Below are 26971 nucleotides of genomic sequence, written 5' to 3' on the forward strand. Positions count from 1 at the left end.
CAGCCTTTCAGTTTATACACACAAAATTACCTTGGCAGTTAGGAATATATATAACTTCAGTTTATTTTATCTCTTCAGCTCTTTAAAAGAGTTGAGAATGTTCACCCGATAAATTCCGTGAATATCAACAGGTATTTCACTTATGTACTGTTGCAAAAGCCAAAATGGTAAATTTTCCCACAATATAGGTTTCAGTAATTCACCTGCTACTATTCAGTTGCTACTGGTATGGGTAAGCATATTACTTCTGTTGCATTCTCTAAACTCTAAAATAATAGGCAATTCAACAGGAAGATTGCCAACTTTTAAAGTGATCCTAAACTATGTACAGATTTTGTAATTGATGCTCAGATTTCTCCCCACTAATAAACCTGAGCAAGAGACGATCAGGCACTTCTTTAAGGCAATCTAACCCTCCACTACTTATCTCTACTTGGTACTGGTGTTGACTGTACCGAACATTTAAATCAAATATAAAAGAAGAATACAAAACAATGTATAAACCTGATAAGGGAATCTATCATTATTACTGCATCCACTCTTTATGTTACCTTTAATTAAAAAAAAAATTAAATTTCCTAGAAAAATTATCTAAAGTGAATTTGAAGGGAAATCAGCAGCCAGTGGGTCTACAATTGGATGTGGATTGATCCGACATGATAGTTAAATATAAAAAAAATACACAAACTGTGTGTACAAATGGGATACAAGAAAGACACGAACAGAAGGGGGATTTCTTTGGCAATTACATAATGAAGATTTATTTTTAAAATAAGGTTGGACACCATATGAGGAGAATAACAGTGAAAAATAACATTTCAATATTTCAAAATTATTATCATGACATCATGGTTGAGCATGGTAGACATTAATGTTATAATACACAGTTATCTCCCACCCGACTCATTTCGCCAACAAGGCTTCATGAGGGGAATGGAAGAGATGTAGTATTATATACAAAATAAGAAAAACGGTAAGAAACGCCTCAGGCCAGAGGTAACTGTGTCTTATAACTTTAATGTCTACCACGCTCAACCAAGATTTGAAACATTGACCTGTTACTTTACACTGTAGAACAGTTGATTTTCTGTTTAGCTAGAGGCCACCTCATATGTTGTGCAACCTTATTTTTTAGTTAAATCTTCATTATGTAATTGCCAAAGAACCTCCCCCCCCCCTTCTTTTTGTGTTTTTTCCTGTATGCCAATACCTTTGGGTTCATTCCATTGCAAAAAATTGTGTGTACTAGGCCCTAGACAATGATACATCAAGGTCACTGGTCTGCAGGTATGCAACTGGTAGAATAGTAACTACTGACATGCATCATGGAGATGTGACAGAAAGGATTTGTAAAAGGTTTTGGGAAAGGCAAGTTTTTTCATAACAGGTGTATTACATTTTAGGCAACCCTTTGTAATATTTACCACTGTGAGGTATTACTTCTGATCATTATTTATATAGTAATCAACACATGAATCTTATTCTTTTTCTTTCCTCCCATATGTTATTTAGTAAAATGTGTTCCCTTTTGTGTATTATATATAGAGATAAATCTAGATATTCTTTTCCATTAGTATCTTTGCATGCTGTTTATGTGTGTGTTTATTAGAAGCACATAATGAGGCCTAACCCGTGTCCTAATAGTATTGTGCTTAGTAACCTGATCCTCTATTTCCCCTCACTCCTAGTAAGCTTTATAGTAATACACAGAAGCTCTTCAGGATTTACACCATTCGGAAGCCTAGGTATTCAGCATCCTGTCTGCTCATATGATATCTGAGAATGCCAGCTAATAGAAGGTGCATGATGGGCGATACCCTCTTCTTGTGCTTTGTAATTGCTAATATGTTATTTGCGTTCTCCCCTTGTGGCCTTATTTTGGACTTTGTAAAACACCTAACCGCTTGCAATGGTCACTGCTGCTTGCTGCCTGTATAGTCTGTATGCTGGCAATTTGCTTTTGCCATTAGGCAGACATGCTGTTGTCCTAAAAATAAAATGTAATATTACGTTGAACAACTGCACACACAGAATTTATCTAAACTGTTGCCTGCAACTGAAACAAAACTCCTCTTCATATTAGGAGCTAAACAGATGGGATAATGAAAGCAACTGGTATCCAGAAGGATTAAAAACAGGATAGACCGGTACAGTTTGTCAAGCTACAGTCTGTCTACTGCCAGGCTTGTATTTCACCTCTAATGGTTTTATTTTATTCTGAGCTTATTGTTTGCTAGTTTAGCACCATATATGCTAGCAGAGAACATAGCCTACAAATATTCCATAGTAATCCACATGTTTATAATATATAACCCTGTAATAAACCCTTGTCTTGTCTGCAAATAGGGTAAATGGCTATTTCATAAATGATTATTAATAAGCACTCACACACTAACTTTGGTTTACAGTAAAGGTTACAGCTTGGAACTCAATCTGCAGCTAGCCTTCAGTGATCCTGGTTCCAGTTAACAGAAAAATTGATAGGTCATTTCTATACATCTGATGAATCAAAATAATAGCAGCATTGTTGTGGGTTGGTCAGTGTAATAATAACTGAACACTGACATAGGCCTTAACCAAATTCACCACGCCTCCTATCAACACCAGGAAAGCAAAGAAACAACACTGGGGCATGTAGAATTTTTTTTTCAAGTACTTCAAATAAATGCTTAAAATTTTCTTCTCTTTATTACTTTTAACACTTTTGTACTTGTGTTGAACAGACAGCTGGAATATTGAGCCTGTTTTAATAACGCTGTCCAAGATTGGAGACAATAGACTATCATGGGAGAACCTGGGTGATCCAGCAAACTTGAAACGGATCTCCTAAAATTATTTACTATTAGTTGAGAAATGTTTTCAGTCCTGGACCAGATCCATCCAGGTCAGTTGGGTCACCCAGGTTCTCCCATGATAATCTTTTTTCTTTTAGAAAGCTTTGGTAAATTAGGCCCATTGTGTTTACCAGGGAGGGCTGTATTTTACCAATAAAGTTGTCTGACTAATAAACTGTATATTTCTCTGGCATTTTTATGATTTTTTATAGTACAAAACAATTCAGTCAAATTTACTCAGTGTATGTGAACACTATTCTATTGTGGCTAGGTTTAGTGTGCCATAAAAGTATGATGTGGTATCCTTAGACACCATTAGTGCAGTCCGTGGATTTCTCAAACTCTGGACCCGATTTATTGCACCCCTCCCCCCAGACTGGAGAGGATACACTTTCATCACTGAAGCTGGGTGATCCAGCAAACCTGGAATGGATTTAGTCCAGGATTGAAATTATTTCCAACAAATAGCAAATTACTTTTAAGAAATCCATTCCAGGTTTGCTCCAGCCTTGGAGAGCTTTAATAAATCAACCCCTCTGTGTCCTAAGCCATAGGTGTACACTAAAGTAATTATTCATCCTACCTGGATCTTAATTTAATTAACATAATGGAGGGTGCAACGGAAAAAAATAGGAACACCTAAAACACAAACATAGGCAATAACATAGCTGAAGGCTATGAAAGGGAGATCTCACAACTGGAGTCCTCCAGAAATATTCAAGATACCAGCATGTGACTTAGTCCCTGAAGTTATTTCTGTAACTGAAATGTTATTTCAAGTGGAATGCATTAAAGTCTTCAAAAAATGTTTTTCCAGAACTGGACATGGTATTTGGTACATGGACTACATTTAGTGAAGAGTAGAAGTAGGAAATATTCCAGATGATAAGTGTGATTTTCATGGTCTGTATTTGTATACCAGGGAATGTAGCACATTTGTCTAGCTTTGTAGTTTTCTATGCAGTTAACCATCTGGAGTTAGGTAGTCAGTTGCAGCTTGATCCTAGTTGTTGCATCTACCAAAGGTTACGAATCTGTGGCTTCATCTTTATCCCCTACTGCAGAATCCCTTCCACCTTATGTTCATTGTTCTTCACCTCTGCTTATAAACTCTTCTACTGCTTATTTGCATACCCATTTTTGCACTTTCCCTCCATGTTCTATTTACTAATCTGTGACCAGGCAGGTACATCGGTGGTATCCATGCCATCACATTTGTGTGATCCTTGTCCTGATCCTTAACCTTTGTTGCTGAATTCACCAATTCCAATCTCTCTTGAAATCTGCTGTCTCCTTTGTGTTTTTGCTCAGTTTGGTTACCCAAAGCAAAGACTTTTGTTAGTCCCCCACTTCTTGTCTATTAACACCTTCCACACCAACCGACCCCTGCTAATTTACCAAATACTCTCTGTTCTGCTTGTTCAGAAATCTGCCCTGTTCTTTCTGCCCTATTTTGTCTGCAATTGTAGCCTCTGACTGCTTAAGCCGCATACACACGTGCAATTATAGTAACTGAAAAGGATCTTTCATGATCCTTTCCAATGACTAATCACTGCACAGTGCATGATGCATGAGTGTTGTACATACAGCACAGTTCTGCTCTATGCAGAGGGGAGGGGGAGAACTCCAGAGCGGCCAGGACGGTCGTTTGGAGGATGGGCGCTGTACACACGCCAGATTCTCATCCGATATCAGCCCTGAGCCGATTAACGAGTGAGAACTATTGGACATGTGTACATAGCTTTAGATGTAAGAAATGTACTTTATACTTTAACACACATGGCATCAGGATTTTGCTCATTGGCCACAGATACATTGTAATTTTTCATGACAATGACAGCTGGTAGGGTTTAGTCCTAAAACCACCATATTAAGAATCAAGTAAAATACACTAGTTTAAAAAAGATTGATTATTTTCTGCCTAATTGGACTTGGGTATTTGGAGAGAAATATCTGCACATTTCTTATCATAGCTGTACTACATTACTAATGCAGTAGATTGACAGACAGATCAGGTTCAGTCATGCATAGAAGAAGACCCATATTATTAAAAGTTGATTGTTATTGATAGCGTGTTTGTTTTTCTTAAGCTGTGGCAGTGCAAATCTGCAATATGACAAACAGATTCTAAATGTTATTGATTAAATAAAGGATAATGTACCTGCACATTAATGTGACATCATACCAACCTATTGTTCATGGACAGCTTCAAAATAGTACATAGTTTTCTAAGAACAATGATTTAGATTGTTATGATCATTTAGTTTAGTTGAACCTTGTTGTGAACTGTCTATGTTGAGGACAGCATTTTTCTGCTTTCTTTCTGAAAAATGGTGGTCAATATTGTACACTGTAAAATTGCAGTTCTGACTGGATGAAACTGGCTTCAGAATTTTACACGTTTTGATCTTAACTCATAGTAATTTCCTTACTTATCAGTTTACGAATAGGATTCTTTGTTAAATTAACTAAACCTACAAAATCACCAATGTCTGTAAATTACAAGTTAATAGACACTTGTACATAATTGTCATAATGTGCCTTCATTTTGCCAGATACTGTCAAAAGCAGACAAGGTGAATTCTGCTGTAAATTCCTCAAATGTGTGGGAGGGTTTCAGATAAGTGTTTTGATAGCTTGGAAAGGAAATCAATTTGCATGTGGAATGACAGGCTGTCAGATTAACCTTTAGGAGTAAGCTTGCAAGCTCAATATGTTTGGATCACAGTTGTGTCTATTACCAAACAGAGTACCCAGCTGTATATTATCTTATGTACTTGCATCTTTTTAGAAAATAATCTTAAAACTTATCCATGCTTAGAGTACGCACTAAAAAGTAAAAAAAAAAAAAAATGATTTTGTTTTCATAAGAAAAGTACAGATATCGTAAAATCAGTAAGAGGGCAATGACTTACCACCATACTGATCCCTAAGCCACCATTTACATAGTGGCCTTGAGAGAAACAAGAAATGAAGCAGGGAGTGGGTTGAGCATGGCCATATCAGCTCTGATTATTTTTTTTTTCAAGGTTTTCGAGTCCAGGGCTTTGCTGGAATTTAGCTAACCTTGTTTGCAGGCATGGACAGAAACCTGAAGTAAACTCTTACTACCTCTTCAGAACTCTACAGGATACAACATCGGATTCACTTGACATGGTAGTTTGGTCTTTCGCATTTAAAAAATTATGACCTGCAGCAATCATATTACCTATAATACAAACACTAAACTAGGGAACGTTGTTGCTCTTTAAGAACACCAGAAGTTCATGTCATAGCTGTGAACCACAATTCCCAACCTCAATGTTTTTTTTGTGCATACACATCTTTTTTTTAATTTGCAGTATACTTATGAACTTGTTAGCAAATGTGATTTCTTCTGGAAGAGTCTATTTACTAGCACAGCCTTTTTTCTAGTTTTCTTGTCTTCTTGCAAGAGTCTAATAACTTTCTTTGCCGTAAGGCTGTAAGCTTCTGCCCCTGAATCTGATAAATCAGGTCAGTTGCTAAGTGTATTGAGGCCAGAGATCAGCACAACAGTCAGACAACTAGATTTTTCTAAAGGAAATCAGTAATTGTATCGTGCTCCCGACAGATTTCCTTAGAAAAATCTAGGTGCCTATAGAACCCATCTGAATCTATATATATCAAATGCAATAAAAAAGATCATATCTTGTTTTATTACTATGAACTATGATAATTTTTTTTTTTGCTAAATCTTTGAAAAGAAAGAACTTTTTCCCTCTATTAATGCAATTTTTCATGCATTAAATAGAGCATGAAAAGTCATTTAGACATTCAATTATTGATGCCAAATGGTTTTGTTCACTTCTACACATTATATATTTACAATGCAGATTAAAAGAATTTACAATGGGAATTGACCTAGTTTTATCATACTGATTTGTGTTAGTACATCAATGTAAAAGCAGGACACCCTTAAATAGCATTGTAGGTATTCCACAACATGCTTAAAAATTTGTCATAAGACAGATAAATTCTCTTTGTGAACCTATTATTAAAACATGGCTACAATGGTGTAGCTTTAAGCTACACATGGCCTCAATCATGTATCTTGAAGTCTCACGTGGCCTCAGTGGTGTATCCTGAAGTCGCACATTGTCTCAGTTGTGTATTTTTAAGCCAAACATGGTCTCAGTGGTGTATCTTGAAGTCACACATGGTCCCAGTGGTGTATCTTGAAGCCTCACATGGTCTCGGTGTTGTATCTTGAAGTCGCACATGGTCTCAATGGTGTATCTTGGAGTCACACATGGCCTCAGTCATGTATTTTTAGGCCAAACATGGTCCCATGGGTGTATTTTGAAGTCACTCATGGTCTCAGTGGTGTATCTTGAAGTCACACATTGTCTCAGTGGTGTATCTTGAAGCCTCACCTGGCCTCAGTGGTGTATTTTGAAGTCGCACATGGTCTCAATGGTGTATCTTGAAGTCACACATGGCCTCAGTATTGTATTTTTAAGCCAAACATGGTCTCATGGGTGTATTTTGAAGTCACACATGGTCTCACTAGTGTATCCTAAAGTCTCACATGGCCTCAGGGGTGTATCTTGAAGTCTCGCCTGGCCTCAGTGCTGTCTCCTTAAGTCGCACATTGTCTCAGTGGTGTATTTTTAAGCCAAACATGGTCTCAGTGGTGTATTTTGAAGCCTCACCTGGCCTCAGTGGTGTATCTTGAAAACGCACATATTCTCAATAGTGTATCTTAAAGTCACACATGGTCTCAGTAGTGTATGTTTAAGCCAAACATAATCTCAGGGGTGTATCTTGAAGTCACACATGATCCCAGTGGTGTATCTTGAAGCCTCAACTGGCCTTAGTGGTGTATCTTGAAGTCGCACGTGGCCTCAGTGGTGTATCTTGAAGCCTGGTCTCAGTGGTGTATCTTGAAGTCATACATGGCCTCAGTAGTGTATTTTTAAGCCAAACATGGTCTCAGGGGTGTATTTTGAAGTCACTCATGGTCTCAGTGGTGTATCTTGAAGTCCCACATTGTCTCAGTGGTGTATCTTGAAGCCTCACCTGGCCTCAGTGGTGTATCTTGAAAACGCTCATATTCTCAGTAGTGTATCTTAAAGTCACACATGGTCTCAGTAGTGTATTTTTAAGCCAAACATAATCTCAGGGGTGTATCTTGAAGTCACACATGGGCTCAGTGGTGTATTTTTAAGCCAAACATGGTATGGTCTCAGGGGTGTATCTTGAAGTCAAACATGGTCTCAGTGGTGTATCTTGAAGAAACACATGGCCTCAGTGGTGTATCTTTAAGTCGCACATGGTCTCAGTGGTGTATTTTTAAGCCAAACATGGTGTCAGGGGTGTATTTTGAAGTCACACATAGTCTCAGTGGTGTATCTTGAAGAAACACATGGTCTCAGTGGTGTATCTTGAAGAAACACATGGTCTCAGTGGTGTATCTTGAAGAAACACATGGTCTCAGTGGTGTATCTTGAAGAAACACATGGTCTCAGTGGTGTATCTTGAAGTTGAACATGGTCTCAATGGTGTGTCTTGAAGTCACACATTGTCTCACTAATCCATCTTGGTCTCACATGGCCTCAGTGGTGAATCTTTAAGTCGCACGTGGTCTCAGTGGTGTATCTTGAAGTGATACATGGCCTCAGTAGTGTATTTTTAAGCCAAACATGGTCTCAGGGGTGTATTTTGAAGTCACACATGGGCTCAGTGGTGTATTTTGAAGTCACACATGGTCTCACTAGTCAATCTTAGTCTCACATGGCCTCAGTGGTGTATCTTTAAGTCGCACATGGTCTCAGGGGTGTATCTTAAAGTCACACATGGTCTGAGTGGTGTATTTTTAAGCCAAACATGGTCTCAATGGTGCAGCTTGAAGTCGTACATGTCCTCAATGGCCTTGAAGCAACACTCTGGCCCTGATTTATTAAAGCTCTCCAAGGCTGGAGAGAATACATTTTCATCAGTGGAGCTGGGTGATATAGCAAACCTGGAATTGACCTGGTCCAGGATTCAAAATGTTTGCTGGCAAATAGCAAATTATTTTTAAAAATCCATTCCATGTTTTCTGGATCACCCAGCTTCACTTCTGAAAGTGTATTTTTTCCAGCCTTGGAGAGCTTTAGTAAATCAGGGCCTCTGTCTCTCAGCAATCTTTCTTGTGTGGCTGACATCACCTGGTTATCCGAGGAACAGCTACAATAAAATTATCAGTTAACTAACAGCTGTTAAAATTTGTCAACTAATAATAGCAATAAATTGTGTTTATTATATTATTCAAACAAAAATAAAGTAGAAGATTATAAAGGAGATTATATTAAATGTTGGTTTATCAGCTGCCAAAAGGATTTGCCAGTTGAGGAAAAATTCCTTTTACAAAACAAAAATCCATGAAAATGTTTTATTGTATAAACATTTTAATGTACCAGTATACAACATTCAGTTGTTGCCCTAAATTGCAAGTAATTACAGTGCTGCTGCAAATTTGTTTTTCACTTTTTCTCACTTTGCGTATATACTCCTAATACCTAGTATTTTACAGGCCTTGCCAATAAAATGGAACTTTTTGCCAATGGTATGAATGAGATAGAAATTGTAAGGCTGAAATTGTTTACAAGAAAAAATAACAACACAAACTTCAATGTAAATGTGCATTAAAGTAAACCTGTTATAACCTAGGCTGTTAACACTTACCGGTATATATTTAAAATATATATATATATATATATAATATATATACAAGTATATATTAATAAATTTAATCACAGTGAATTTGTTCAGTAAAAGTGGTTGTTTGATATTTATTTGTTCTCTATGAATTAGGGTGGACAATTTTTTTTAAAGGTAACTAGAGTTGGAGGAATGTATCTAAATGAATTTGAAAGGTATTTATATGTATATTTATTTATTTAGAAATGGGCAAATGTACTGAGGTGTGCACTACATACCAATTTGGCAATTCTGTGTCACTGATTATGTCTTGTAATGAATGGTCTTTGCCTTTTTTAATATTACCTGTTAACATGCTTGCAGTGAGGGATAAAGCTGCAAATGAAGGGAACATACTATGTTAATGGTATGTTAAGGGCTGACAGGAGGTAAGGATTAGCGGTAACTAAATACACATAGGCTTTTGGCCTGTTATTGAGGTTCATGGCCTGGTTGTTGATTACATATACATAATGGTACACAAAATAGTGCAAAAACATTCCACAACTCTGTTCATCTGCCCATGTCTCCATATAAATACCTTTCGAGTACATTAAATTACATTTACCCATCTCTAGTTACCTTTGAAGTACATTTGGTTTGTACAAAAACAAATTAACGAGCAGTTTTATTTGATAAATTCACTATATTTGTGTAACTTTTATTAAATATGTTCCTTAGGGTCTATTTTTAGAGCATTGGCATTCAGCTAAAGTTCTCTGGTGGAGAATTTACCTAATCCCTACATTTTAAAACACATGCAGCTTGAAGTTTCTCCACCAAAGAATGTTGCTAAATGTCAGATTCATTGCTTTATCAATATACCCCATAGTATTTCATGAAGCATTTATAAACAGCAGTTATCCTAAAATAAAACCACAAAGCAAACCAAATAATAGATCCAGAGCTATCCCTGCACCGTTCATAACGCTTTTTTCAAACCTAGGGTTTATTCAGATGAATAAATGTATTTTCTTATTGTGGCAATAAAGAGAAGAAAATGAATGATCACCACGCACATCCATACATTATTTTAGATGTGGCCTACAAGTAAAATGTTAATTTATTGTTAAATTATTTTTTCTGACTACACGGTTTTATGACAGTCAAAATCTTAATGTTCATACAGCAGGTTCCAATACACTTGAATGAGAATGATGTATACAGTCTATCTGCTGATAGATGTTATGTTGAAACATTTTAGATAAATAAATTAAACCTATATGCATTCAAGGGGTAAAGGTGAAATACACCTTTCCTTATGAGAAAGGCACAGGTGCTGAAACCCAAATCCAAAAGTCAATCACCACCTAGTAGGTATGAGCACATCAGCTAGTAAAAGCTCTTCAGAGTGACACATTATTATGACACACAGTATGTGTAAACCAAATATTCAGCTTTATATCTAGTAAATGAGTACTCTTTGGAATGTGTTTCAGCAGTGGCAGCCTACCTAAGCTTTTAATGGTAGGTCCACCAAATGTCTATTTTGATTTAGAAAATTAAATCATTCCTTGGTGTGTCATTGTTGGTGGACATCTGTTTCAGTGGGGTTGCCATATTTTGTAATACTGTTTTCATAATAGAAAACCTATGCATAACTTGTCAGTGATATTTATCAGTATGTTTTATTTACCAACATTTATTTTTAACATTATTTCAATGTTATTACTACATTACATTACTACAATTTTTTCAACCTTTATAACTCCTGAAGAACCCTTAAAATGATTTTCAAGTGTTGGGGAACCCCCGCTATATACATTCTTTGCAAAAAATGCTATTTGCATTGGTTGCCAGTGAGAAGAATGCCCGACTTCCTAGGTAGAATGGCACCCTTACAGACAACTAAGAAGGTCCTTGTTTTTTTGCAGTTGGATGTGCCAAATGTTCTTGGCCCCAGAACTTTACAGGCTCTATCTAATGGGAGGTCAGTGAGCCATAGATCAAGGAACCACTGGCATCTTCCTTAGAAACTTTGGTTAAAAATGGCCGATCTAGTAGTTTATCGATGACAGGATTTTGATTTAAACTGCAGAAAACTTTAGAATTGTTATGTTTGCCAAAACTGCTAGTTGGCCCAGTTCTATAAATAATATTTTATTATTAACTAGTATTTATATAGCGCTACAAGCGCTCACAATCTAATGTTCCTACCATAGTCATATATTTTTAACATATTCTAAGGTCAATTGTTTGGGGAAACCAATTAACCTAACTGCATGTTTTTGGAATGTGGGAGGAAACCAGAGTACCCAGTGGAAACCCACGCAGACACGGGGAGAACCTGCAAACTCCATGCAGATAGTGTCCTGGCCGAGATTCAATCCTAGGACCTACCACTGCAAAGTGCTAACCTCTAAGCCACCGTGATTATATCATTTATTATATAAATGATGATTATATCCTTTATATTATCAATTTTTATATGGCCACAACACAGTGGCATAAAGAGATTATGACTATTTCTATTTATTATGTGTTGCACCTGTAAAGATATTACAATATATTGCAAATGAAAAGTTTCCAAAACGGAGAACCTGCCTAATATTTTTTATATGAATTTTGCTTTCATGATCACTATGTTGTTATACTGTGAGCATTTGGACAAAGCTGGTATATATATTAGCTTAAGAGATCTGGCAGGATTTTAAATTGAAATATTTGGCAGACAACATACCTGTTTTACAACACACAAATTGAACTATAATTTACATCCCCATAAGCATCTGCCTGGGAATTGAGCTAACTGCCCTTTTAAAGAAAGAAGGAAATGTGAGCTATAAACATAAATCAGCTGCTTGTATGAATGCAATATGTAACACACACAGAACAGAACAGATTAATGTAGAGACAATAACAGTTTATTTCACAAAAAAAGTTCTGATCTTGTGGGAATATCATTGTAAGAATTAAATTTAACTAATTAGGCTTTAGAAAAATATTTGTTATCACAGTAAAGTAATTGACATAAAACAGAGGTTCTTGAAAGCAGTTGGATTAAAAACTACAAAAACGCAATATATAAAAATGATTTTTAAATGGTATACACAGTATACTGTTGCAAAACAGCCTCACAGTTCAACATCACTTCTCATTACAGTATATTTATAACCAATTTACTGTGCAAATGTTGCAACATTCACAAATTAACACCTGTAGGAATATATTTTTTCTGAACAAAAGTAATTTTTTTATGTTTCCCTGTCTTGAGCTGTTCAGGAGCATGCATACTATACTTTCATTGGTGAATGTAACAATCTCAAATTTTAAATCAAATGTACTTCAAGGATTTTATGTACAGGTTTGTGTATATCAAAGGTTTTCTCCTTGAAGTTGGAAGAATGTTCTGTGAAGTCTTAGAGCATTCAATTCATTATATGGAGGATTTTGTTTCTCGCTGGGGGTATAACTTAGGTAAATAAAACGTGAACAAATAATTTATTTTGCCACAAAAATGAATATTCAATTTTTCTACTGTATGTTTGCCCAACAACAATGTTTATTTTCAACTAAAGAATATCCGATTGGTGCCATCCAGAAAACTCACAGTGATTTATAAATAGCCCTTGACCTTATGCGTGAATGTTGGCCAATTTGTACAGAAAACCTATATAAGAATTTTTATAGAATTAATCATTATGTGAATTGGTTATAATTATACCCCACCATATCTTATCTTCACATTTCTGTTACTTCTCCAGTGTACATGTCTGGCATGGCATCTAAGCATGGGTGGCTGACTAATATAATGCCATATCTTGTTACTCCCATCAGGGAATCACCTTAATCACCAAACTTCAGGCAGACCTAAAGGGTAGGAAAAATATGTCAACCTGCTGTGGTCTCTTACAAAAGAATGTATAATGGTCATCCCCACTCATTTGTTTATCAAACCTCCAGGATGAGCTGATGAACAATTTGGGGGGATAGCTGTACACCTGCTAGATTTTTGCCGTAGATGATCACAACTGTTCATCTCAGACGCTAATCATCTAGTATGTGTACATAACTGAAGGATGAATTGTACAATACTAGAAAAAGCTGCTAGGAAACTTTGCCCCAGTATAGGTAGCAGGTTACTGAATCCTGGCCACCTCAATTACGGACAGAAACATTCATTCACCACCACTGCATACAAAGTATCTTATAATAGTTTGAATTACAGAATAAAGTTTGGATGTATGCATGAAAATGTATGTTGAGTAAATACATAATATGCTTGCTGACAACTAATGTGCATGTTTACATTCAACTGATTATTAAGAATATCATTCTCTACATTTTTTTATAAAGGGAGTTTGTAAATCAAATAGCATTTTTTTTTTAATTTAGCCTTATATTTTGTACAGAATTTAGGAGTTAATGTACATTAAAATTGTCATTTTTAATACTAAGAGATTTAATGAGATTTTAATTGTGGTCACTTTGCAAAAGAATATAGTGAGTTTAGGCTTTTCACTTAGTTCTCTCTCCCACAATCTTTGAGGGATAACTCACTTAACTTAATGAATGAGGTGAAACTTTGCTGACTTCAGCTATTAAATCATCATGTGCAAGTAAAGTTTTTTACATTTCCTCAAAAAGATGTGTATTCTTTGAAAAATTAATTCTCACTGCATTCGCTAAGCTAAGTAAATTTGAGTAAAATTTGACTGTGCCAAGTGAACGACCTAAACATCTTAAGCTGAACAAAGCAACAGAAAAACATTGAAAGTTCTTGTCCCCATCTACAGTTTACTAAGGAACTATACATACTAAAATGTGACCATCATTTTTTCACAGCCAGAAATTAAGCTTCAAGGAGCGAGTTCGTATGGCAAGCCCAAGGGGGCAAAGCATTAAGAGCAGACAAACATCGGTTGGCGACCGACGTTCTCCAAGTGCTGATGTGACTTCCGAGGCAAGTCCAACAAAAGTACAGAAAAGCTGGAGCTTTAATGATAGAACACGTTTCCGCCCTTCACTTAGGCTGAAGAGTTCGCAACCAAAACCAGTGGCTGACCGTAAGTATTTTCTCTACTAGATCCTGATGATACCATGATAATGTTAACTTTGGCACTTGATAAGGATACAGAAAACTGAAAACAGATAACAAAATCAGAATACAAGAAAAAATCTAATTAACAAGGTTGCCAAGTCAATAATTTATGTCCTGGAACTGAACATTGCTAATGTCATATGTACTCCCAAAATTATTTTTTGTACCTATTTCTTGTCCTTCATGGACAAATACTAGTTCACTTCGAGTGACTTGGGGCATAGCTGGGGTAGTTAGTTAGCATACCTTTATTTTGGATGTCATTTAAACCTAGATACCCACACCAAATTTAGAAGACTTACCATTGTTTATATATATATATATATATATATATATATATATATATATATCTCAATGATCATTTTGGCTATCTAGAAGATTGACATTCTTCCCAACAATGATCTGCATTGTAGGAAACATTCTTCCCACTGACCAAAATGCTAATATACCTTGAGCCATGAATAGAAATTTTAATCAGGGTTTATTGAAGGCCTGACATGTATTTCAGGGGTTCCCTCATGTTCAAAAGAGAGAGAAAGTCTGCTCTAGCATATGCATTGCCCACTAGGTCTGCAGTGTTAAATAATCTAGTATTCTATATTATACATATTATACACTTTGTACCATGTTTTCTTTGTTTCCAGTTACCGGTACTTTCTTTTTCATAAAGAGTTTTATTGTCTACAGTCCCTGATGCATAGCTGAAAGAAGGCATATAAATATTGGAGGTTTTTAATAGTTAATATTATAATTTGGATTATGGGTATTACCATGTTTGGTGATTTGTTTGGATCTATTTCACTTTTATATAACTAGCTGTATATAGTCACAAAAATAAAGGCAGATATGCCTGCCAGCTGTTATGCTGTCATCTGTCTCAGGCTGACTATCTTCTGTCTATCTTTTCTTTTGGATGGGTTACTTCACTTAAGCTGAACACATATTAGACTACATTTAGACATTGTGCCAAGTTACACAAAGAGAATAGGCGAGAAAATCATGTATCAACTAAGAAACAGTATGGTAAATACAGTTCTAATGACACCACAGCAAGTAAGATTAGACTAGTGTGATTGTAGTCCCACTGCTTGCACAGTGTGTTGTCAAGAAACACAGGGAAACATTACTGAATAAGGCAATGCTGGTAAAACACAGATGCCAAAGGCATACATAAATTCTCCATGGCACATAAAATATAGTTCAAGTATATTTTCTTTTCTAGCTCATACAGAACTAATTAACTACAGGGAATAGAAAGTTTTCTTCACAGTTTCTTTCACAGTTAGATTTGTCTATGTAAAGAAACAGAAGGTAGGCATTGCTTAGGTAATGTACTACAGTATTTAAATTGTCATTTTACTAGTACAATGTCAGGCTTAACATCTGGACTATTTTTAGAAAAGCTGAAACAAGAATAGCAGCACATAGGAGGGTTTTTATATGTGATTTATATGTGAAGTTATTAAAACCAACCACAAGCAACATTTAACTAATGCCCGCTTGAAGACAAAATAATTGCTTGTAATTGGGCAAATAATTTTACATGTGATGGATCTTTGTGAGAGATTCTGTCAAATGCTGTAACCAATAAGATTAAGAAATGCATGCTTTTGTAATTATTCAAAGCAATCCTCAACACAAACAACTAAATACACATGTCTGTTAAAGTACTGTTTTACCTGCCAAATGAGTTGTAATTCAGTGCAGCTAATCTTGTGATTTTGGCAATTTTCTACATTACACAGCCAGCTGAGTAATTCAGCATCTCTTGTCACCTATCTATTTCCAACCTTTTCGCCTTGTCCACTTACTGGGTTATTGACCTAAGAAGCATTAAAGCTATAAAGCTGTATCTGTCTGTTGTTTCACTTGATAAGAAACGTTAAAAAAAATGTTCAGTTATCCATGGAAACTAGAATTTCCTTTACCTGGTTTGGTTGTTATGAGTTAGTGCAAAAATTTTTTTTTGTACACTATTCAACAGTCAGTATCATTACAGAACAAGAATGTCTCACTGCTTCCAATTGCATCTTCAAACGGCAACTTCAATTGCAAAGGGTCCTTCCTCAAGTGTTGTGCAGCCTCACAATATTATTTTAAGCACAGTGAAATTTAATAATCCTTTTTATATATGGCTCCTGTGCAAACACAACTGATTTGATTGAGTTGTCTAATTGATGGCTTCAGTGCTGGAAGAAGTGAGGCTTCCATTAGCACAAGGATACTACTTAGCAGACAAGTGACAAACTTTGAAGGTACATTTTCCTCCCCGCTGTGTTTCAGCTAAATTAAAAGAACACTTGTGTTCATGTTGTTAAACGCACAGTTGTATACTACCGCCTTTATGATCTCATTTCACAGATGTATATACCAGTATCATTACCAGTGGGTCACTTGACTGTAATTATCATTATCAAAAGAAAAAAAAAATACTGAAGACACTCACAATAGAGTCAGGTGAGAGGAAATCTTGCTAGAATTTTTTTTCTTCGCAAAGCAATATGAATGTTAGGAAGGGTAGAAAGGATGAGAAGGAAGTGATGGGGTTGTATGGGCAGCTCAGCGTACTTTTTTTTACATCATGTGTCACCCTCTCCTTCCCTCTCTATAGAGCAGAACGGTGCTGTATGTACATCACTCGTTCATTCATTGTGAAGTTGTTTGTTATCGGAAAGGATTGTGAAAGATCCTTTCCAACGACAAATTTTGCACGTGTCTACTTAGCGTAAATGAGGATTCTGGTGGAACAGAATACTTAACAGTGTCTGCAAGACCTGAGCTAGTCTAACCCTATACTCTGATCTGATGGGAAGAGTGAAGGACAATAGTATTTCATCAAACTAAAACTGAATGTTCAAATTAACCCAAACAAATGTATATGTATGACTTAAATCCTACTGAAAACACAACTCATTTCTTAAATGCTTCACTGCTGACCACACTTTTGAAACTAAATAGCTTCAAAGCTAATTTAGTAAACCACAGGCTTTGTTTATTAGGGCTTGATTTATGTAATTTAAATACAGATATATTTGCTAACAATTATACATCTGATTTATAAAGCACATATAGGGCTTTGTTAGGGGCAAAAATGCAGGGTAAATTTGCACATGTGCCTTTATTTGCAGTCCTTTTTGTAAATACGCCCCTGTGAGTGGATTAATAAAAGAACATACACTAAGCGCATTTATTATCAACTAAACTCTACACCATAAAAGGATGGAGCACATTCCTATCTTCTTATAAATCCGATTTTATCTTTTCAGTTGACGTCAATCTTGGAACAGAGGAAGCACACGATGATAAAGGTTGTCACTGTGATGTATCAGTTGAAGATCTAACCCCAGCTCTTAAAACTGTCATTCGAGCAATCAGGTGAGTTAAAATCAGAGCCTAGTTTAAAATGTATCATTTACAGTATATGTAACGCTTAAAACAATAAAATATCCATAAGTTCATTAAACATAGACAAAAAAGTTAGGAATGGCATCAAGAGAGTAGGAAGTGGAAGTATGAAGATGGGTCATGGACATCAGGGATCAAAGTGTTTCTTTATCAGTAATACAACTTAGAATAAAAACAATCAGAAATGTTTTGTTATTTTATTAGCTTAATATAATATTTGGTCATATAGGGATTGCATAGTTTTTACTGAGCTAGTTTACACATCTAGGGCTCTATTTTAAAAACATTCCGAGGTGGGAATCAAATACCGCGATTGAAACACATGGGCCTGGAAGATTCCCACCAGGGAATGTTTAAGGGAATGTCAGCTTCCCTGTTTTTTTAACTAGAACCCTAGACTTTTATTATATGACAGTGTTGAAAATATCATCTACTGTGTAGCACTTTGTAAGGATTATATTTACATCAAGATAATTTCAACAAATACATTTAAAAGACCATATGTGTGTTTTAGGATTTGTTATTAGCAGCACAGAGAAATATTAAGACCACACGACTTGACGTGTAACTATAATTAAACCCTGCACATATGTTTATTTCATAAACATATAATGATGTAATTAAAAACAAAATTGACAACTTTTCTTTTTCTTTAACAGAATTATGAAGTTCCACGTAGCAAAACGAAAATTTAAGGAGACTTTGCGGCCATATGACGTGAAAGATGTGATTGAGCAATATTCTGCTGGCCATTTGGATATGTTATGCAGAATAAAAAGCCTACAAACACGGTAAATAAAGTGATTTTAAAAGAACCAGTATCTTCAATAAAAATAAATCAGTGTTTATATTTTATTTGAGAACACCTATAATTAAAGGGAAGATTTATACCTAGATATTTAGCAAGTTGTGAGTTATTTTGCATTCTTGGTCAATGCATGTCTAACTAAAAAATCATTGCTTACCAGTCCTCTGTAGTCTTGGCATTAGTATTTTAAAAACAATTGTAAGCCCATAAGCTTTTACATGTTTGCTGTTTCATTTTTAAATTATTTATCTACACCTTAGAGATCTGTGCATTCTTCATATCTATAGTATGCTTCAGTCCTCTTTGCATAACAACTGCTAAAATTAGATCATCAAATTGATGTCAGATTATTATCACCCGATTGCTTAGGATCTTTCCAGTAACAGATGAATAAACCAGCATTGTACACAAAGCACTATTATGTTATATAAAAAGGGGAGAGAGGAGGACTTACGAGCAGCACCCAGTACGCTCCTCCATGGAAAAGTACAGTCACCATTCCTTATCAGTCATTGGGGGACCGCTGTACACGTCAAATGTGTGTTTCAGTGGTACTAAGTTAAGATAATCACATGCCTAATGGCTTTTCCTGGTGACCTTAAGAAAAACCTTGCCAGGCAACAATTGATCTACTTAAAATAGTACCACAAGTAGTAGATCACTTTAAGATCTGATCATTGAATTTAAAGTCTATTGATACACACTTTAGATGATTGTTGCTTAGGACAAATAGTTGTGCTTGTCTTGGGTCACAATTGTCTGACGTGTACAAATATACTTTTAATATATATATTTTATTATATATTTTATAACCCCAAAAGATATGTATTTTGTTTAGATACTCATAATTCACACACCTCAGCCATACTATAAAACTTTAGCAGATGCAGAAAACCTTAAGCAGCATAATGCTATCAGAAGCTCAGTGTGATCCCAAAGCTGGGAGGAAATAGAGCCCTACAGGACAAACTCTGCACTATTTCACAGTTTTGCTGCATCATATGGCAATCCCACAACTTGTATGAGCACACAAAAATGGGGCTTTTTGGCTGACTTTCATGTAGATATATTTTGGTTAACATAACAATAAACAAGTTCAAGGAAAGACCTCAATGGCAAACACAATGGCCTTACTGACAAATCATCATAATAGTACCATATAACAGTATAATTGTATAATAGATACTACAAGTATCATCAAATATAGAATGTAAACAGAAAGGAATGTCCTTTCGGCCTTGAGACCAGGCAGACTTTGACCATAAATATGTGCAAGGCAAATTGTTACGTTTCCAGCCCATCCTCTAAATTTTAGTTTTTTACTTCTAGCTCCTCCTACTTCCCCACCTTTTCATTACCAGGGTCCCACTGTTCTACTGCAAACTTGTTTACATATATCAGTGTGCAACACTTTTCAAAAACTAGTTAGAAGCTTGTAACTAATGTTAATATTAGGTTTTAAGTCCAGAAGCACTCTTCAAGTCCGTTACTGTACACAGTGGGCAGCAGCTCCTAAAGTATTTAGTAAAAAGTCTAGTAGTAGTTTTTATTAAAAGACACATTTAAACTATCTGCTCCAGAAGCAAATATAGTCAGAATTAAAATAGTTTATGCAGATTTGGGAGCAAATACCAAATGAATGCTTCCCTCATATACCAAGATCCTCCTACACTTTTATGTATAGTTCATGATCGTATTTTTTAGATTTACTATGTTGTGAGAAGAGGACTTAGTACATCTCACCTGTATATGAGCTGATTTATAACATGTGTATATCTATGACCATTATGACTAATAATATTTATGACATACCATATGTGACACAAATTTCCTACTGGAAAAATGTTCAACACAACAAACCAGCATCCCACTTTCTTCTGCACTATAATACAATTTGCAATAAAAACAAGACAAAGGTTCTAAAAGTGTTTCCAAAGTCTAAATGTTTTACAATTGTGCAGAAGGCAGGAAAGCTTTGGCAGTACCATCTGTCAGAATAGCTGGGATTTAAAAGTAGTAAAATGGTTTGGGAGGCTGGTGAATGTATATACCTCCAGGTGCCTGCACTGTATACCTGTAGCAGATTTTGTTTTGTTTTTGAGTTTCCTTAAAGGTCTTAAAATCTGATTTTAATATATTTAGAATACATGCTCAGTTCATCACGGGAATTATTAATGCACAACAGTTATCACCATTATCCAGTCTAAAATACCTGAGAATTTATAACCATCTGTTGAACAGTGCTCTAGCATTCCCATTAGTGTTTATATACAGAAATTATCTTGATTTATTTTCATAATACCACAATAAAAGTGTTTGTAATAGTTTACTTGTTTTAGGCTCTTTACTGCTAAATTAATGAGGGAAAAATACAACTTGGGTACAAAATGAATATTATTTGATTATAAAGTCACTTTAAATCAAAATGTGCATCATTTTGTTCTTACTACTTACAGGGTTGATCAAATTCTTGGCAAAGGTCAAATAACAACAGATAAAAAGAGCCGTGAAAAAAATGTTTCTGAAATTGAGACTGCAGATGATCTCAGTATGTTGGGACGAGTGGTTAAAGTTGAGAAGCAGGTAAAAAAAATAATTTTTACGATACTTTTATTAGTCTTGCAGTGAAATGCCTTGTGAAAAAAATGTACACAAAAAAATTGTAGGCTACTATTCTTGACATGTTGTAGAAATACTACTTGGTTGCTAATCTACTGCATTCAATATATTGTTGTGAATCCAAAAGTATGTAGATAAGAAGTTTTATTTTCATTTATGCTATGTTTGTTTCATTACAGTAACTAAATTCATAGTAGTCAGAAAATCACCAATGTCAGATGATCACTTACTACAGGATTACTTTAATAGATAAGGACAGTTAAACTATATAGCCACAAATATTTGTCTAAGTAGCCACAAACTTGAACCATTCATAGAAGGGGATCAATAATATATATTATATTACATTCTAGAAATGAGATTCTAGATACAAGATCAAGTAAAGTTTTGTTATATGTAAACTTTGTGTTAGGTTAGTATCCCACATTGATAGTATATGCAATGTATTTTTGTTACTTCTACCAATAATGTCCTAGCACAGAATACTGCTGCTTTTTTCATGTCAGAGCACATTAGCTGCCTCTGTCTTTGGACTTATTTTTTCCTTACAAACACTATTAGCATTTCATGCAGATGCATTAATAATGACAGAGGAAACTGCATATTTCAGACTCTTAGGGCCATTTCAGACCCACAGTAAGCTGCAGTGGTCTGCCACAGGTTCAATCGTGGTCCCATTCTCCCTCATTCAAGTAGATTTTGGCGTGGTCGGGACCCTGTTTTTTGCACGCAGGTTCATGTATCTGTAGCAGATTGTTGCAGCTGATTTGACACCACAATTTAGCCTTAAAGTTGGAATCCAGACACAAAGGCTGAATGTTTTAGTTTAATATCGCCTTTTGTGTAATATGTGCGTAAATGTTTTACATACAGTACTTTTTCCTTAAGAACTTTCGAAAGAAGGAATAATAATGAGAAACAGTTACTATCAGGTGCTTGCAAGTATCTACTAATTTCCCCATTAAAATGTTGGGGGACTGTGATAGACTTAGATTTCTTCTTTTGCTGTTGGCTATTGGGTTTTAATCCTCCCCCACATACTTAAAGACCAACTTAATAGTTTAAAAAAAAAAGGTGATATTTGCATATCAGGTTTTAAGGGTCCTGATGCCTTTGCTAGGGAGTTGTAAACTGATGTTTACTACTTTCATTTTGTTGATAAAGTTTAACTGGTACATTTGCTTACTCTCCGTTCTGCAGGTGCAATCAATTGAGTCGAAATTGGACAGCCTACTTGACATTTACCAACAGGTCTTAAAGAAAGGATCTGCTTCAGCACTGACTTTGGCATCATTTCAGATGCCACTATTTGAATGTGAACAAACTTCAGATTATCAAAGTCCAATAGACAGCAAAGACTTGACAGGCTCTGCACAAAACAGTGGATTCATAACAAGATCAGCTAGTGCCAACATGCCTCGGGGGTTACAATTTGTACTTACACCAAATGAATTTAGTGCACCTGCTTACTATGGATTTAGCCCAGCAATGCAAAGCCAAGCAACGCAGGTTACGGCAAATGTAAGTGATGGACCTGTAAATATGGTAACAAACAGTATATCAAACCAAATAAGCCAGGCCTCAAAGCCAACAGCACCAACAACATTACAGATACCAGCTGCACCTTCCTTGAAACACATTAGCAAACCAGAACCAATTCACATAATTCCAATGACCACAAAAGAAGATATTTGTGATGTCACCTCCTGCCTTGTTGCCTCAAAGGAAAGCGTACAGTCTGCACAACCTGGTTTAACTAAAAATTTTGTAAGGAGGAAAAGCCTTGATGCAAATAATGGAGTACTATCGCCGGTTCCCTTCACACATAAGGATTTTGGCAAATCAATTTCTGTGCAAAATCTGATTCAGTCAACAGAAGAACTAAATGCACAGCTCTCATGCAGTGACTCAAGCGTCTCAAGAGGCAGCCAGGAACTTTATCCACAATATCGGGAATCAAAGCTTTTTATTGCAGATGAGGAGCTGGAGACTGAAAATTATGATGCTGCCCCTGAGCCTACTGTTGAAACCACTTTATTATCTGACTCTTTGAGGACTGGAATAGCAGTTTCATCTCAAAGCATTAGCAAAACTAGGGGTGGTGCAGAACACCTAAGCCCTCTTCATGTTAAAAAATAAGTAATGTTTTTGGGTTTTTTGTGTTTATGGTTACATTAGTCATCCATATCATTGCATGAATTATTTTGAAAGCCCTTAAAAATTATGAGTGCTAGATTCAGAAAGAAGGTAAAAGGTAGGCCTTCTATGGGCCATCTCTTCTAGCTGCATGAAAATGCATGTTTAAAGTGAAGAGAACAAAGACAAATAGATATATATAAACATAAATAACTTTAACCTCAGAAACCTAACTATATGGTAGTTGGTTATATGCTTACTTGCCTACCAAGCAAAGTCACAAAATGATTTTTCACAATTAAAAAAAATAAAAAAATAACCCCTTTAAAAGTACTGTTTAAAATTCAAAGAGTCCAAAGCGCCTTGATTTTAACAAGAAAGATTAAAATTTAAAACATACAGTGATGTTTACAATGAAAAATAAATGTTACAGCTGCTAGCAATTTTACCAAGGAACGTGAAAGGACTTGAACTGCTGCTAGTTGTGACGACAAGTACACATTAACTAACTTCTTTTAATGCACACATAACATGAATGTTGATTTCTGTATATTTTTTGGTAAATTAGTGTTCTGACAAAAATAACGTTGGCACATCACTTTCAGGTTTTTTCCTAGGAACATTCTTTTCCTATGAGAATTTATATAATATATGGAAAAGGTCACTGCAGTCTTAATAATAAATGCTGTACAAACTCTTTCATGAAAAACTAAACCAGTTTACTATGAAATAAGTTCTGCCTCCATATTTCTTTTTAAAGTATTCTTGGATGTTAAATAATAGGCTTGTTATGTGAACATATTTACATTATGTATATTGTATATATGGAGTCCATGTCTATAAATTTACTACCAGGGACGTCATTTCAGAGGAAAGGAAAAGACTGTGATCTGTGTGATTTTATTTTTCATTAACAGCCTTGTATCTATCAAAGCCATTTTTTTGCAAATATCTACACACAGTTCTAGTCATAATTCAGATGAAAACTTCTTCCCTTCTCAAATAATGTCCCTGACTTACAAATAAAATTGTTGTGTTCTCTTGTTTATCTTATGTGAACAAAGGATTGGATGATCAGTTCCAAAAGATGTCTGAAGCACAAAAGCTAATTACTGTTTGCCATTTCATATGTCGTTTCAACTTTTTATTTAATTAGTACTACATCAGTTTGATTTTACTAAAGCTTGTTTACTAATACCTTTTTGACATATTCTAGGGTATCTCAACATCTCAGCTCATACTAGAAATAACTTATTTTGAATGTCTGCATCTTTTTAGCCAAATAACAACTCTGTACATTGAAAAGTATTGTATAATGTGTACATCTATACATATTTTTTTTCTTTCATTTTATTTTAAAACAATGTTTCACGTGCCTTTATTTCATTGTAAATTGCCATATCTTATAGTTATGCATTTTCGTAGGAGTTTAAAAAAACATAAAAACAGTTTTTAATAGAAAGAAAAAAAAATCCTGTTACATTTTTTTCTTCATTAGGCTCAACAGGTACCCTTTTAATTGGTAATTTATTCACACGTAACATGGTAAACTGTATTTGCCTTAAATCAAATGGTTGAGAGCTTGAAATTTACTAGTTTTAATTTAATTTCTTTAATAAAAATTTGTGCACATACCTGGGCAATTCTATGAATCGTATATAAAAAATATATTGAATATTTTTCCTCCGAGTGGAAATAAAGAGGGGATATGTTTTCATTTGCTCACTTGATCCTGTCAATATTTTCATATTGTATATTGTGGGATATCTAGTATGAAAACATGCTAATTAAAAATGTATTAAATGTTAGTTTCACATACATACAGCAATAACAGAATAAATATAGGCAAGTCAATCATTTTCCTATAAGAGACGTATAAATATTTTTAGTATAACAGGTAATATATAACAATTTTCTTTTCTTTGTCACCATTGTATAGTTCATAAAAAATATAAGAGAAGTATGGCAACTAATCAGAATATCTTAAAAATATAGCATTGGTTGCTATGGTAAATTTTTCAGACATTTGTTATTTTACTTTTAGCTTTTGCAAAATTGTGTTTTCCATCATCCTATCTTACTGTATATAGGCAAATACTCTATAGATTGATATATTGAGATATACTGTTCACATGTTCTGCTTACATAGTGAAAAGTTTCTCCAAGTAGGGGATTTATCTTGGGCCAACAATAGCAAATAAATGGGAAGATCCAACACAGATGAACCAATTGTCTTATAAAGTCAAAAGGATTCTAATCATTTAACATTCATTAGTTAAGCTTCCTACCACCTAAACTTTATTTATCCACCTTTAAATTATGTACAGACATCAGATGATTGCTGCCTGAGAGAAATCATCTGTTGTGCTTGTCTCAGGCAAAAATCATACTTGTGTGCAGCGTTCTCCCAATGTCATTCATTGGGAACAGCCACTGTGCTTTCTTATGGAGGAGACTACAACGGGGTGCTACTTACTCTTCCTCCCCTCTCTCCAGAACAGAATGGTGCTATGTGTACAGTGCTCATTTGTTCATCTGTCACTGGAAACATTCATGAAAGATTGTTTCCAGCAATAGTGATCTAATGTCTGTATAATGTTTGCATAGAGCTTAAGTCAGGCCCAAGCTTTTTCAAAGATTTGCTAGTTTTTTACTGTTCAAGGTAAAAATCTGCATAGGGGCATGAAAAAGAATACATTGCAGAGGTAAGTGATAGTGCTGTGAACCTTTACATACAGACTTTCAAACTTCTGATATATACTTCAATGTCAAAAGGCTTTTCAGCTTCAGAATCAATGTTTGACAACCATACAACATGCAAGGACAAATTTATTCATCTGAATAAAAATCTTAATCAAAATTCAACAAATAATTATACAGCTTTAAAATTTGATAGTATCAAAATCAGGTGTCGAAAACTCTGCTCTTGTTTATCACACTTACAATTGTTGTAGTGTGTGTCAGGACACCATAATGAAAACATTGGTAACAAGAGAAATCCTGGTATGTTAACCAAAATATTTCACATATAAAAATAAAGGACTATATAATCACCTTCTAATATCAGGTCACATGATCCCACTGTCTTGTTTGCTAATTTTGAAAAATGCTTATTAGTAGCTGGGATTAGTGCACATGCTAGTAATGTGGCATAGTCACATAACAATGGTAGACCATCTCCTAGGCAAAGTGAGACATAATTCCATCAATCATCCCTTTTTTTTTTTAATAGAGAGTCAGAAAGACACAGATGTACATTTCAAGTTATAGTACCATCCAAATTGGCTTAATTGGTATTGTTTTATTGCAGTGGCATCTATACAGCCCATAGAAACTATTTCCCAAAGCAGGACTGAATCTTCTACTGATTTCTTCCAAGTATGCAACAAGTTGTGGGGGAATTTTTCTACCGGTAGGAGCAAGGAT

At 35.1% G+C, this 26971-nt stretch overlaps 1 protein-coding gene across 2 annotated transcripts in view; it reads left to right on the top strand.

Annotated features, from left to right (window-relative positions):
* KCNQ5 (potassium voltage-gated channel subfamily Q member 5) overlaps nt 1-25179 on the top strand; it is a 269840-nt gene extending 244661 nt beyond the window's left edge. The window contains exons 10-15 of one of the 2 annotated variants that reach the window (XM_072408515.1): nt 1689-1745; nt 14322-14542; nt 17844-17952; nt 18642-18773; nt 21247-21373; nt 22610-25179. In XM_072408515.1, coding sequence (XP_072264616.1) covers nt 1689-1745; nt 14322-14542; nt 17844-17952; nt 18642-18773; nt 21247-21373; nt 22610-23548 — 1585 coding nt within the window. In that variant the 3' untranslated portion in view covers nt 23549-25179. The remainder of the gene's footprint in view (nt 1-1688; nt 1746-14321; nt 14543-17843; nt 17953-18641; nt 18774-21246; nt 21374-22609) is intronic. The other variant, XM_072408516.1, reaches the window with a different exon arrangement.
* Nucleotides 25180-26971: the final 1792 nt, after the last annotated feature.

This window comes from Pyxicephalus adspersus, chromosome 4, assembly GCF_032062135.1.
Source record: "Pyxicephalus adspersus chromosome 4, UCB_Pads_2.0, whole genome shotgun sequence".
NCBI classification, from domain to species: domain Eukaryota; kingdom Metazoa; phylum Chordata; class Amphibia; order Anura; family Pyxicephalidae; genus Pyxicephalus; species Pyxicephalus adspersus.